At 44.4% G+C, this 13,841-nt stretch overlaps 1 protein-coding gene across 1 annotated transcript in view; it reads left to right on the top strand.

Annotated features, from left to right (window-relative positions):
* The window catches only part of LOC145354481 (VPS10 domain-containing receptor SorCS3-like), a 1,074,210-nt gene that overhangs the window by 1,026,708 nt on the left and 33,661 nt on the right, over positions 1-13,841 (top strand). The window contains exon 25 of the mRNA XM_080205878.1: positions 11,136-11,241. Within this exon, the coding sequence (XP_080062004.1) occupies positions 11,136-11,241 (106 nt within the window). The remainder of the gene's footprint in view (positions 1-11,135; positions 11,242-13,841) is intronic.

Below are 13,841 nucleotides of genomic sequence, written 5' to 3'. Positions count from 1 at the left end.
TTGATCACTAATAGAATCAATCATAGAATCATAGAACCCTACAGTACAGAAAGAGGCCCTTCGGCCCATCGAGTCTGCAACGAACACAATCCAACCCAGGCCCCACCCCCATATCCCTACATATGTTATGCCCACTAATCTCTCTAACCTATGCATCCCTGGACACTAAGTGGCAATTTCTTAGCATGGCCAATCAACCTAACCCGCACATCTCTGGACTTTGGGAGGAAACCAGAGCACCTGAAGGAAACCCACGCAGACATGAGGAGACTGTGCAATAATAATGAGAAATTTCTCAAAAGCAAAAGATCTGTCTGTGTGAGAAAGAGTGTGAGAGAGAGTGTGTGTGTGAGAGACAGTGTGTGTGAGAGAGACAGACTGTGTGAGGGAGAGAGTCTATGTGTGAGAGAGAGTGTGTGTGAGAGAGAGTGTGAGAGAGAGAGTGTGTGTGTGTGAGAGAGAGTGTGTGTGTGAGGGAGAGAGAATGTGTGTGAGGGAGAGAGTGTGTGTGTGAGAGAATGTGAGGGAGAACAAAAGATCCTTTTGGCTCTGTGGACTTTATTTTTTTATTTATTGTCATAAGTAGGCTGACATTAACACTGCAATGAAGTTACTCTGAAAATTCCCTAATTGCCACACTCCAGCGCCTGTTTAGGTACACTGAGGGAGAACTTAGCATGGCCAATGCACCTAATCAGCACATCTTTCAGACTGGGAGAAAACCAGAGCATCCAGAGGAAACCCACGCAGACACGGGGAGAACGTGCACTCTCCGCACAGACAGTGACTCAAGCCAAGAATCGAACCCAGGTCACTGGCACTGTGAGACAGCAGTGCTAACTACTGTGCCACCATGCCACCTTTAGGCAAGGTGATTTTTGCACCCTTACAGCTCAAATTGTAGTATTGAAATAAACACAACTTAAAATCAGGAGTAGCTGAGAAACTAGAACATAGAACATTACAGCGCAGTACAGGCCCTTCGGCCCTCGATGTTGCGCCGACCAGTGGAACCAATCTAATGACCCTCTAACCTAAACTATTCCAATGTTATCCATATGCCTATCCACTGACCATTTGAACACCCTTAAAGTTGGCGAGTCCACAACTGCTGCAGGCAGGGCATTCCACGACCTTACTACCCTCTGAGTAAAGAACCTACCTCTGACATCCATCCTATAATTACCACCCCTTAATTTAAAGCTATGTCCCCTCATGTAAGCCATCACCATCCGAGGTAAAAGGCTCTCACTGTCCACCCTATCCAATCCTTTGATCATCTTGCATACCTCAATTAGGTCACCTCGTAACCTTCTTCTCTCTAATGAAAATAACCTCAAGTCCCTCAGCCTTTCCCACCATACCAGGCAACATCCTGGTAAACCTCCTCTGCACCCTTTCCAATGCCTCCACATCTTTCTTATAATGCGGCGACCAGAACTGTACGTAATACTCCAAGTGCGGCCACACCAGAGTTTTGTACAGTTGTAACATAACCTCACGGCTCCGAAATTCAATCCCTCTACCAATAAAAGCTAACACACCGTACGCCTTCTTAACAACCTTATCAACCTGGGTGCCAACTTTCAGGGAGCTATGCACATGCACCCTGAGATCTCTCTGCTCGTCAACACTACTAAGAGTCCTTCCATTAGCCCTATATTCTGTACTCCTGTTATTCTTACCAAAGTGAATCACCTCACACTTCTCTGTATTAAACTCCATCTGCCACCTCTCGGCCCAGCTTTGCAGCTTATCTATGTCCCTCTGCAAACTGTAACATCCATCCTCACTGTCTACAACTCCTCCAACTTTGGTGTCGTCAGCAAATTTACTAATCCATCCTTCTACACCCTCATCTATTTCCCATCTATTGACTCCAACTACACTTCCCACTGCCTCGAAAAAGCAGCCAGCATAATCAAGGACCCGACGCACCCCAGACATTGTCTCTTTCACCTTCTTCCATTGGAAAAAAAGATACAAAAGTCTGAGTTCACATACCAACTGACTCAGGAACAGCTTCTTCCTTGCTGCCATCAAACTTTTCAATGGACCTGCCTCATATTAAGTTGATCTTTCTCTACATCCTAGCTATGATTGTAATACTACGTTCTGCACTCTCTCCTTTCCTTTCTGCTGTATGGTGTGCTCTGTACAGCACACAAGAAACAAATATTTTTCACTGTAAACATATACATGTGACAATAACAAAATCAAAGTAATTAAGACTTAATGCACCGCTAAAATCCAAAAATCCTGAATGGACAAACCCTAATTTTAATCACACGTTGATTGGATGTCTTATCATGTCAGTATCCCAGCTTCACACTTGTGCTTTCAGTTCTCAGTCTGTCAGTGAGTGATTACACAGCTTCTAGGAGATCAGATCAACTCAGACCACAACTCCTGATATCTGCATCCAACTGTGCGCAGGCTATCACTGGGCATGGTTCACTGGGGTTCAACAACAGTGACCGCTGATAACTTCTTCATTATTTTTGTTGCAAAATGCTGACCAGCATCAAATTCTTGCCTCTTCTTTATGGCTCCTGGAAGGAAGAAGCAACTTTAAAACAAATTGTTTAAAAATAAATCACGCTGAAGGAACCCACTTTGAGAATCAGGGGAATGAAAATTGGATCAGTCACAGTCATGTCAACTTTTAGCCTGCCCATATCAGCCAGGGTTGCTGATCGCTGAATTTAGTTCATGAATTCATAATTTAATAAGATGTTGAAGCAGAATTAGGCCCATCAAGTCTGTTCTGCCATTTGATCATCGCTAATATGCTCCTCATTCAAGGACAATACTTTTCATTGTATACTATTACATGTGACAATAATAAATCAAATCAAAAATCCCAATTTTCCTCCCTTCTCCCCATAACCCTTTAACCCATCACCAGTTAAAGTTAAAAATCTGTCTAACTCATTTCTGACTAATGCATGGGAATGTATGAACATACAAAATGGGAACAGGAGTGGGCCATTTGGCCCCTCGAGCTTGCTCTGCCATTCTGTAAGATCATGGCTGATCTGTTTGTGTTGAGTTCCACATTCCCCAGCTTTTTGATTCCCTTTGTCCAACAAGTATCTATCTACTCCCCAGCTTAACAACATTCAGTGACCCCACTTCCACCATCTTCCGAGGCAGAGAGTTCCAAAGTCGCACATTTGGGCGACACGGTAGCACAGTGGTTAGCACTGCTGCTTCATAGCTCCAGGGTCCTGGGTTCAATTCCTGGCTCAGGTCACTGTTTGTGTGGAGTTTGCACATCCTCCTCGTGTCTGCATGGGTTTCCTCCGGGTACTCTGGTTTCCTCCCACAGTCCAAAGATGTGCGGGTTAGGTTGATTAGCCATGCTAAGAAATTGCGCCTTTGAGCCCAGGGATGCATAGGTTAGAGGGTACAATATGTAGGAATGTGGGGGTAGGGCCTAGGTGGGATTGTGGTCGGTGCAGACTCGATGGGCCAAAGGGCCTCTTTCTGCACTGTAGGGTTCTATGTTCTCTGTTCTATTTCTCTCAGAGAGCAAAAACCTTCTCCTCATCTCAGCCCTACAAGGGGAGCCCCATAATTTCAAAAACTGTCCCATTCCCTGCCCTTCCTATTTAAAGGAGACCTAAAGACTCCTGGATCAGTTACTGCATTGCCCTTTGATTTAAAACAGAACCCAGCACAAGCATAGGAGCTGCAGAAACCCAGCTTTTAATTAATCAGCAGAAGAACATTTGTTCTGTAAATAATGCTCATTTTCAGATCCCTTTCGGTACTTTTTTTGAGGCAGCTGAGAGAGTGATAGGGAGAATTTCTGCAAGAAGACAAATTAGCGCCTAAAATGCTTGTCATACATACGTTTATGATTTAAATATAATTAGGGACAGTGAAATATTTCTGGAATATTTGACACTGTAGTTTTAGCTGCTCTGAAATGTCCACAATGTGGAATTAAAGCAATACAGCAATGAATAAATACTGAGAAATGATCTTCACCATCATTCTTCCCATCCGCTAGATTTGCCACAGTCAATCATAATGAAAAATAACTTCTTCACTCAGGACTGCTGGGGTTTCATAGAATCATAAAATCCCTACGTTGCAGAAGGAGGCCATTCGGCCCATTGAGTCTGCACCAACCACAAACCCACCCAGGCCCTATTCTCTTAACCCCAAGTATTTTACCCTGCTTGGCTCCCTGATACTAAGGGACAATTTAGCATGGCCAATTCACCCAACCTGCACAACTTTCCGACTGTGGGAGGAAACCGGAGCACCCGGAGGAAACCCACGCAAGTTTAAAGTTGAAAGTTTATTTATTAGCGTCACAAGTAGGCTTACATTAACAGTGCAATGAAGTTAACGTGAAAATCCCCTCGCCGCCACACTCCGGTGCCTGTTCGGGTACACTGAGGGAGAACCTAGCATGGCCAATGCACCTAACCTGCGCGTCTTTTGGACTGTGGGAGGAAACCGGAGCATCCGGAGGAAGAATGTGCTGACTCCACACAGACAGTGACCCAAGCCAGGGATCAAACCCGGGCCTGTGGCACTGTGAGGCAGCAGCCCGAATCACTGTGCCACCGTGCCTCCCCAAAGGGGAGAATGTGCAAACTCCACACAGACAGTGACCCAAGACGGGAAACGAGTCCAGGTCCCTGGTGCTGTGAAGCAGCAGTGTTAACCACTGTGCCACTGCACTTTCTAGATGACTAATTTAAAATAGATCAAAAAGCCTACTTCATCTGTGCTGTGATCCTGCAAATCAACTCATTCATCCTGATGTTTGGTGGTGATTAATGATGTGCATTCATAATGCTGTTTTAGGTCAGATGTTTTCATCGGTGTTTTATGGGACTGAGATTATGTGTATCTTGCTAATTTGCCAAGAGAAGGTGTGAGTCGTCTTGTTTTCAGGGGCAAGTCTTCAAGTTGATTTGGTGTTTGAGTTTGCATTCGGGTCATCCATGAGTCCAATCGTGTGAATGGGAATCTGAAATCGCAGCCTGCTCCAAGCCCACCCCATCCCCACCTGCAACACCACCCTACAGCCACCGTCCCAAATGTTCATACATTTGCAGAAAGAGCTCTCCTAAACCCCCCGAAAACTGACTCCTTGGCCAAGATTCTCTGATTCTCCACCACTGCTGCCAAATTTGACTGAATTTGGCGCTCAGTCAAATCTCCATTCCCACCAGCGGGATCGGAGAATCCCTGCCACACGTGAGGTCAGAGAATTCCGGCCTTTTAGTTCTGTCTCACTAGAATATTTCAAAAATCAAAATGTTTGGATCAAACAAAAACAGAAGATGCTGGAAAATCTCAGCAGGTCTGACAGATCTGGGGAGAGAGAATAGAGCCGACGTTTCGAGCCTGGATAACCCTTTGTCAGAGAGACGGGTTCATCTTTCTCTACTCCTGTTGTCCTCATACTTTGAAGTAAAGCTAATTTATTAGTCACAAGTTGGCTTACATTAACACTGTAATGAAGTTACTGTGACAATCCCCTAGTCGCCACACTCCAGCACCTGCTCGGGTACACTGAGGGAGAATTTAGCATGGCCAATGCACCTAACCAGCACGTCTTTCGGACTGTGGGAGGAAACTGGAGCACCCAGAGGAAACCCATGCAGACACGGGGAGAATGTGCAGACTCCACCCAGACAGTGACCCTAGCTGGGAATCGAACCCGGGTCCCTAGTGCTGTGAGGCAGCAGTACTAACCACTGTGCTTCCCATACATACGGCAAGAGAAATGGGCTGCAGGAGTGGAAAAAAATTAAAATGTCCAACCATACTCTGACGAAGGGTCACCCAGACACAAAGAACAAAACCAGCCCGGGAAACAGGCCCTTCGGCCCAACGAGCCCGCGCCACCATTTCACACCACCAGTCCCCCTCTCCACCCACGACCCTTATCTAATGTTTTATGGCCATCCAGATTGAGGGAAACTGATTTAGGGACAATTTATTCCTGCCAATCAGCCTAACAGCACATCTTTGGGGTGTGGGAGGAAACCGGAGCACCCGGAGAAAACCCACGCAAGCACGGGGAGAATGCGCAAACTCCCACAGACACCGGCCCAAATCCATGTGTCTGCACAGCAATCAGTGATAGTCACTGATCTGTCGTCTTGCCCAGTATCTGGTCCAGTTTAGGCACACACTAACGACATGAAGCACTAGGCCAATCTCAAACAACCAAGAGCAGCCCCAGTACGACCCATTGCGAAACGTTGGCTCTATTCTCTCTCCACAGACGCTGTCAGACCTGCTGAGATTTTCCAGCATTTTCTCGTACATACGTACACACAGCAAGAGAAATGGGCAGTGGGAGCGATGAGCAGTTGCAGGCAGAGAGAGGAAGCAAACGGCAACAAATATAAGATTACAATTTAGTGTAAACCAATCTTATGACCCACAATGTCAGTGTTTTTGTTTTGAAAGGTAAACATGTTGCCAAAATCACCTCGGTGGGCAAGATTTTATGGCCTCGCTTGTCCCGAAACTGTAAAGTCTCATCTGAGGATAATGGACCTTTCCATTGTCCTCCCCCTGCTTGCTCCAATTCCCATGGCGGACAGGGTAGTGAAATTCAGGCCAGTGTGTCTGAAAGCTATTTTAACTGGAATTATATTTTAGATATGTTTTCAACTTCCTTCGGATTTGGGTATTTGTTGATAAAGTAATTTGGGCTGTTTACCTACTATTCTAAAAGTCAGAAGGCAAAGCATGTTGTCATTTAATGATATGAGGCGGCAGACACAAGGCTGAATTATTAGTGCTCTGGGGAAGCACAAAGCAGGAAAAGCTGGAAGCAACTTTCTGTCAGAGATTCTTTTGAAGAGCCTAATGTCTTTCGAATGACAGGAAAATTCATTCAATCCGAGAAACATGTAGCCTCGTTTGTCTGATGAATATGTGACATTTTAGATTTATTTTGAGCCATTCCCTAACCTCTTTTCCCCACTGCACCGCGTTCATCAGCGAGAAGTGTGAGGCAGCTCAGAATCTAGACGTCCAAATGAATGTCTTTAAAGAAACTCCTTTTCCTACAGCAAACATATCTTCCCAGCCACGTTCTTTCCCTCTGACATGCCAAGCCGCTGAAAGATATTTATTTAGAGAACCTCGAGTATCAAAATCAGTTATAACAAGAATCACACCCAAACCTCCCAGTAAAAACGCAAACATCTATCAATTTAATAAAATTGTAATAAGTCCTCGGAGGCAGAAGTCCCTTCACCAAAATCACTTTATTTACACGTCTGACAACAGCTTACAGCGTGCTTTCAGTTAGCAGTCCACACTCGGAGTCCCAGAGGAACTGACACACCTAGTGAAACACAAAGCAAGAGGCTCCCTGATTGGCTCATCAGTTTGTCCCTTTATCAGGGACATCTTTTTGCGTCCAACCAAATAAATGAAATCAACTGAGGGACAACTCAAAAGGGGCAGCTTCCTAAAAGGAGGGGGACTACCCGACAAAGTGGTAAGGAAACTTAAAATAACAAATGAAAATGTGATTAAGGGGGTCAATAATACACTCCAGTCCCTGTGGTGCCCAGTGGGCACGGAAGACATCAATGGTGCCCTCGGATACTGCATGCTCCCTCTCCAGGCACAACCAGCTGCGAATATAAACACAGTAGAGGGGCAGACAGCCAGGTTGGACAACCCCCTTGATCACCCACTGCCTGGACCTGTAGGTGACAAGCTTTGCTAGGCCCAGGTATGTTCATGAGGAGGCCCTCCTCCTTCCCCGTGCCCCCTCCACACTGGGTGCCTGTAGATCAGGAGCGTGGGGCTGAAGTGCGAACAAAACATCAATAAGGTTTTTTCAGAAAACTGGAAAGGCTGTGCAGTCTATAACACGCAACATAGACATGGTCCACAGACTCCACAAGGTTGCAAAAAGGGCATGCTCGGGAGTACGGTACTACCGCATGCAGCACCCTCCACCCCAGGTCCCCGAGATATTGTGGGGAGATCCCTCTATAGAGGGACCTCCACTGGGGAATCTCCGCTGCCTGGCGGCAACAAGGTGTGATAATCAGAGAGTTCATATTCTAACAGGCCCACCTCAGTTGCCTGATTAAAGTCATTACAAAAATTGCTTTTACTTGTTGTGCCAAGATGACTGTTGTATGTAATAAGACTGCTTTGAAGCACCAACAAATACTTATGGGTGTGTAGAACAGTTAACCTTCCAAAAAATCTTCAAGCCTTAACCTGTGAGATGTGAACCCAAACAGGTGTAGGCGGGTCATTTCATGAGGTAGACGTAAATAGACTTAAGGAGCGGGATTTTCCAGCTGCGTTGACTCTGAAAATCCTGCCTGAGGTCAACAGACCTTTTCATGGTCCTCCCCCTTTCTCGTTACGATTCCTGTGTCGGCCAGAAGTGGAAACTTCACCACCTGAACTCAGACAGCGATGCAATGTGTCAGTTAGGAGTCCAGTGTGTGTAAAACAAATGACTGTAAGCTCCAGCACAGTTGTCGAGTGGAACAAGAAGAAATGCAAAGCAGACCACAGTTAGAACAATAAAAAGGAAGAGGGCCAATGGTAAGTTGGAGAGGATTGAAGAGGAAGGAGAGAAGATATTTATCGTTAAGGGCAAGTTTAAGTTTATTTATTTGTGTCACAAGTAGGCTTACATTAACACTGCAATGAAGTCACTGAGAAAATCCCCTAGTTACCACACTCTGGCGCCTGTTCGGATACACTGAGGGAAAATTTAGCACAGCCAATGCATCTAACCAGCATGGCTTTTAATCTGTGGGAGGAAACCGGAGCACCCTGAGAAAATCAATGCAGACGCAGGGAGAACATGCACACTCTGCACAGACAATGACACAGGCCAGGAATTGAACTCAGGTCCTTGGCGCTGTGAGGCAGCAATGCTAACCACTGTGTCACCTTAGGGGCCTTATGCCCAACACACCACTGTGAGCCCTATTCTGAAATAGAAGAAACAGTCACTAGATTGAATTCAAAATTGGAAATAGAACGTTTTGAATTAATTTGTCATTTATATGAATCTAACCCAATTTATACATTCTAAATCTCATTGTGGATTCGCTTCCCCTCAACCTCCCACATCTTCTTGAAGAAGATATCCATAGGCGGATGAGCAACCCCCCCATTCAAGCCCATGTCTGGTCCCCGCCAGTTTACTAAGGGGTGACCCGGTGGTATATGTATTCATTCCCTTTAGTATGGCAGAACCAGTCTATCAGATCAGAGTTGTCGATCTTAAAGTGTCCAAAATCAAAAAAGGGCTCATTTTTTGCTCCTTTGGCACGGAGCCTTAGCCAATAAGTTGGACACAGTGGAAAACTGCCTGAATTCCAGTACATGTTCTATAGGCAAGGCTTCTCAACAACAGAGCAAAGTTAGCAAGTTGCAACTCAAGTGTCTCTGCAGCGATGTTCCTATCAATGATCATTAGTCATATTATCGTGTAGCATCTAATGACGCTCATATCCGAAATGCCTGGGGTGGATAATGTTCCAATACTGCGGATCTGGTCTGAAAATGATGAAATTCAAACCGTCTAAAGTTAACATTGAACTAAAGAATTCCGCACTCACACTGGGGAGAGACCATTCACCTGCACTGTGTGTGGAAAGGGATTCACTCAGCATTACACCAGCGAGTTCACACTGGGGAGAGGCCGTTCACTGGCTCTGTGGGTGAGAAACGATCCATTAATTTATCTAATCTAGTATTACTCCAGCGGGTTCATGCTAGGGAGAAACCATTCAGCTGCACTCCTGTGGAAAGAGTTTCAGGCATTCAGGTGACCTCAGTGTACCCCAGCGGGTTCACACTGGGGAGAAGCCATTCACCTGCTGTCAGTGTGGGAAAAGGTCCCTTAACTGAAACATGTAGAATACATCAATGTATAAAAATGAAGCATCTTACTTAGCTTCGGGTAACACCCTTCATCTCCAATTCTTTGAAAATACAGATAGTATTTCAATGAAAATACAGATTTTCATTGAAATTCAGTGAAAATATAGATAGTTTATTGTTACTTTGTGGGTAAAACAGATGTTTATGATGACTGACATATGAAGCAATAAGGGGAACTGGTGACTTTCTGATATTATTTGATTGGATAGAACACCACCCTAAATTAGTTCTTCCAGGTTGCTTGCCTAAAACACGTCCCTAATTGTAGATCACGTCCCTAATTGTGAGCTCTTTTCCCAGGAAAAATCCCAGAAAGGAAATGGATTTCCAGGTTTATTGAAAAGTGTGGTTCATCATGGCTCAAAGCTGTGTGGTTAGACTGAAGTTCTTTTTGGAGACAGGAATTCTCCAGCTGTTCACGCCGGTGGGATTCTCCGGTCCTGCTGATGTGAACAGAGACTTGGCTAAGTGCCAAATTCTCCATCCTCGCTGCAGCAGTGGCAGGGCATGAACGGCCAGCGAATTTCAGCCGAGATCTGGTGTGGCCGTGCCTGGGGCTCAACGTTAGGGCATCTCACAAAGCAAGAAACGATCACCAAATTATAAATTGGTGTCATAGTTGGTTATTTGCAGCATATCCATGTTTTGACCTGTTTTTTTCCATATCCACTGCATCCATTTTCTGTGATGGTCTCGGTTAGGTCCCCTAAAGTTTTAAAGTTTATTTATTAGTCACAAGTAAGGCTTAACAGTGCAATGAAGTTACTATGAAATTCCCCTAATTCCCATACTCCACCATCTGTTCGGGTCAATACACCTAAGCAGCACGTGTGGGAGGAAACTAGAGCACACGGAGGAAACCCACGCAGACACAGCAAGAATGTGCAAACTCCACACAGACAGTGAACCAAACCGGGAATCGAACCTGGGTCCCTGCCACTGTGAGACAGCAGTGCTAACCATTGTGCTACCATGCCTACGGCAAGCCACTGGCCCTCTTATTGAGGTTGTCCTTGTTTCCGTGCTTGTCAGGTTTCCAATTTCTAACCGGGTTTGAGCCATTTGTACCCAGAACCCAAAATGATTGTTACCGCGACCAATTGAAAAGAAAATCCACGGAGTTATCACCAGTGCGGCGATGAGTGTCTCAAGAGTTAATCCAAAATGTTCCTCTTTGATTCTCTCCTGTAAGACATGTATCTCTTTTCTTGCAGCCCCATTGGTGGATTCTAGCCCTGGACACAGTGGCTCTGCGTTGTTGATGCTGTTATCCTTGGCCTTTGTTGGCTTAGCTGTTTTTGTAATATACAAGTTTAAAAGGTAGGTATTGACGGAGTGTGTGGTACTCCAGTAAATGCGGCCGTGTTTAAATAAATTATGATGTGAATGCTACTTTTCCAGCGTAGCTTTGAAAAAGTACAGATTTCACAAAATAATGATGAAATTGGGAGTTTTATTGTCTCATTGAATGATAAGTGTACTAACCTCTACAACTTTCCCCAGTTACTAAAATACTTAATTAATATTTCTAAGAGGGCTAATTGATAGTCCTTCTGCAGAATATTTGTAACGCAATGCAGTAGTTACCAAAGATACGCACTTGAATAACATGTTTCAAATTTTATTTTCCTGGTTTTGGGATGTGATGGGATGAAATTCCTCTTGGAACAAAAAGGAGGAAAACACCCATTTTTCTTTGCCACTGACAGCCAGACAATATTCATGCCAATGCTTTGAAATTGGAGATTTGTTTGGTGAGGCGTTGAGGCTGATGTTTTCTCAATGTGTCCTGCAAATGAGGAATTTCACACTTGTTAAGTTCCTTCGCTTCAAAAGAACAAAACCGCAGCATTAATTTTCATCTTTACCAACCTGTGTGTTCAGCATCGCCTGAAGGGAACATATCATTCCTTACATGACCTGCCTGATTTTTCCAGCACTGAAATTAACAGAAGGAGAGTCGGATGGACATTTCCCTGTACAACTCCATCCACCTGATGTTTTTATCTTTGACGCAGGCGATGCTGGACACCCGGATGATAACGACGAACATTGTTCTCTTGTGCGACGTGAAATCGGGTTGCCTGCTGTTTAAAGCGATTATAACAAGGGGGCCTCTACCTCAGCTGAGAATCCCACAATATTGTCTCTTGCTTTTCTGTCACAGCTGACTGGACTGACTTACTAACCTTACCTTGGATCTAACTACCCTCCCTTCCTTCATGTGGATGAATGGTGTCCCAAGCTGGCTTCTGCCACTGTCCAAGCTTCCCCGCAACACACGTAATAATGACCATTCCAGTCCCACCTGACCCAAACTTCCTCATTAAACACCTAACCAAGAGGGCAATGTTCTCTCAAGAGTTGGAAGTTCCCACCTTTAGGGCTTCATATAATTATTTTGATTGTTAAGACCCAGGCCAGAAACTCCAAGATGTTTTGTGAAGTTAGTCAGACCGTCAATTTTACATTTGACCTTAGCATCAGTGAGCATAAGGTGTTTCACTCCCGGTATGATCAAGTGACCCACTAGGGAGCTTTTATCAATACAAAGTTTATTTAAGAACACAGTTAGAACATAACAAAAATAATTAGTATAACTTTTACCAATTGCAAACTTAAACACGGCACAGTTTAAATCTTAACAACTAGCTATCTCTGTTGTTCCAATTTTAAAGCAACCAGATAGGCTTACATCCCTCTTCAGAATTAGTTGCACTAAAACAAGAATGCTCACATGATTCTTGATTTCCAGCTTTTAACACCTAAGGACAGAAATACAAACAGCAGTTTTTAGAGGAGGATACATCCTCAAGACAGCAAAGCAGAGAGGTAAATCTAGTCTCTAGCAACTTCCAGTCTCTCTCTCTCTCTCTCTCTGTCTCTGTGGCTTCCAGCAACACTCAGACAGCAGAATCTCCAACTCCAGAGAGGGGGAAACAGAGACACTGCTCTCTGTCTCAAATCCAAACAGCATCTTTTTTTTATTCATTCATTCATGGTACATGGGTGTCTCTGGCTAGCCAGCATCTATTGCCCATCCCTAATTGCCCTTTAGAAGAGGGCAGTTGACAGTCAATTATATTATTGTGGGTCTGGAATCACGTGTAGGCCAGACCAGGTAAGTACAGCAGATTTCCTTCCCTAAAGGATATTAGTGAATGAGATGGGTTTTTCTGATAATCAACAATGGTTTCATGGTCATCAGTAGATTCTTAATTCCAGATTTTTAAAAATTGTATTCAAATTCCACCATCTGCCATGGCAGGATTCGAACCTGAGTCTCCAGGATATTAGCTGAGTTTCTGGATTAATAGCTTAGCGATAATTCCACTAGGCCGCCACCTCTTCCCCTCTGAAGCAGCAACAAAGCTGAGCTGTTTCCAGTCACATGACCTGGCCTGTCAATCATCCCAACCAAGCCCCAGTGTGCAATCCCAAGGGAACATTAAAACAACAGAACACTACATTAGTTCAGATTAAAACAAACATGATGTCAATTATACTGCTTCAGTAACAATAGAGGACACTGGCTGCAGACAATACAGCTCCCACAAGATGCCAGGGATTGCTCAAAATATCCTGCAGAGTAACATACTTAAAATACATTTCTTAAAGGCACATCACGTGATGAAATTTCTGATGCCACATTAAAAGATCTAACGAATGTTTCCCATGATTTCCACTGTGATTATCATAAACTAATCTCAGGAGTTGATCGAATAAGTTGACCTGTACCTAATGTGGGAGAGCATGTTATTATCAATTGTATAATTAATCACATTGCCATACTGGAGCCCTCAAACAATGACTAGCATATTCCAGATTCCCTAATGCAGGAAAAGGAGGTGGCAGCAAATTCTCACTACTAATAATCATTAACAAAGAGGCACGAATGATGAATAAATGTGCGATTCCTA

This window comes from Carcharhinus amblyrhynchos, chromosome 17, assembly GCF_965287045.1.
Source record: "Carcharhinus amblyrhynchos chromosome 17, sCarAmb.v2.hapA, whole genome shotgun sequence".
NCBI classification, from domain to species: Eukaryota; Metazoa; Chordata; class Chondrichthyes; order Carcharhiniformes; family Carcharhinidae; genus Carcharhinus; species Carcharhinus amblyrhynchos.
The sequence above is the reverse complement of the archived record's forward strand: the minus strand, read 5'-3'. Positions and strand labels throughout refer to the sequence as shown.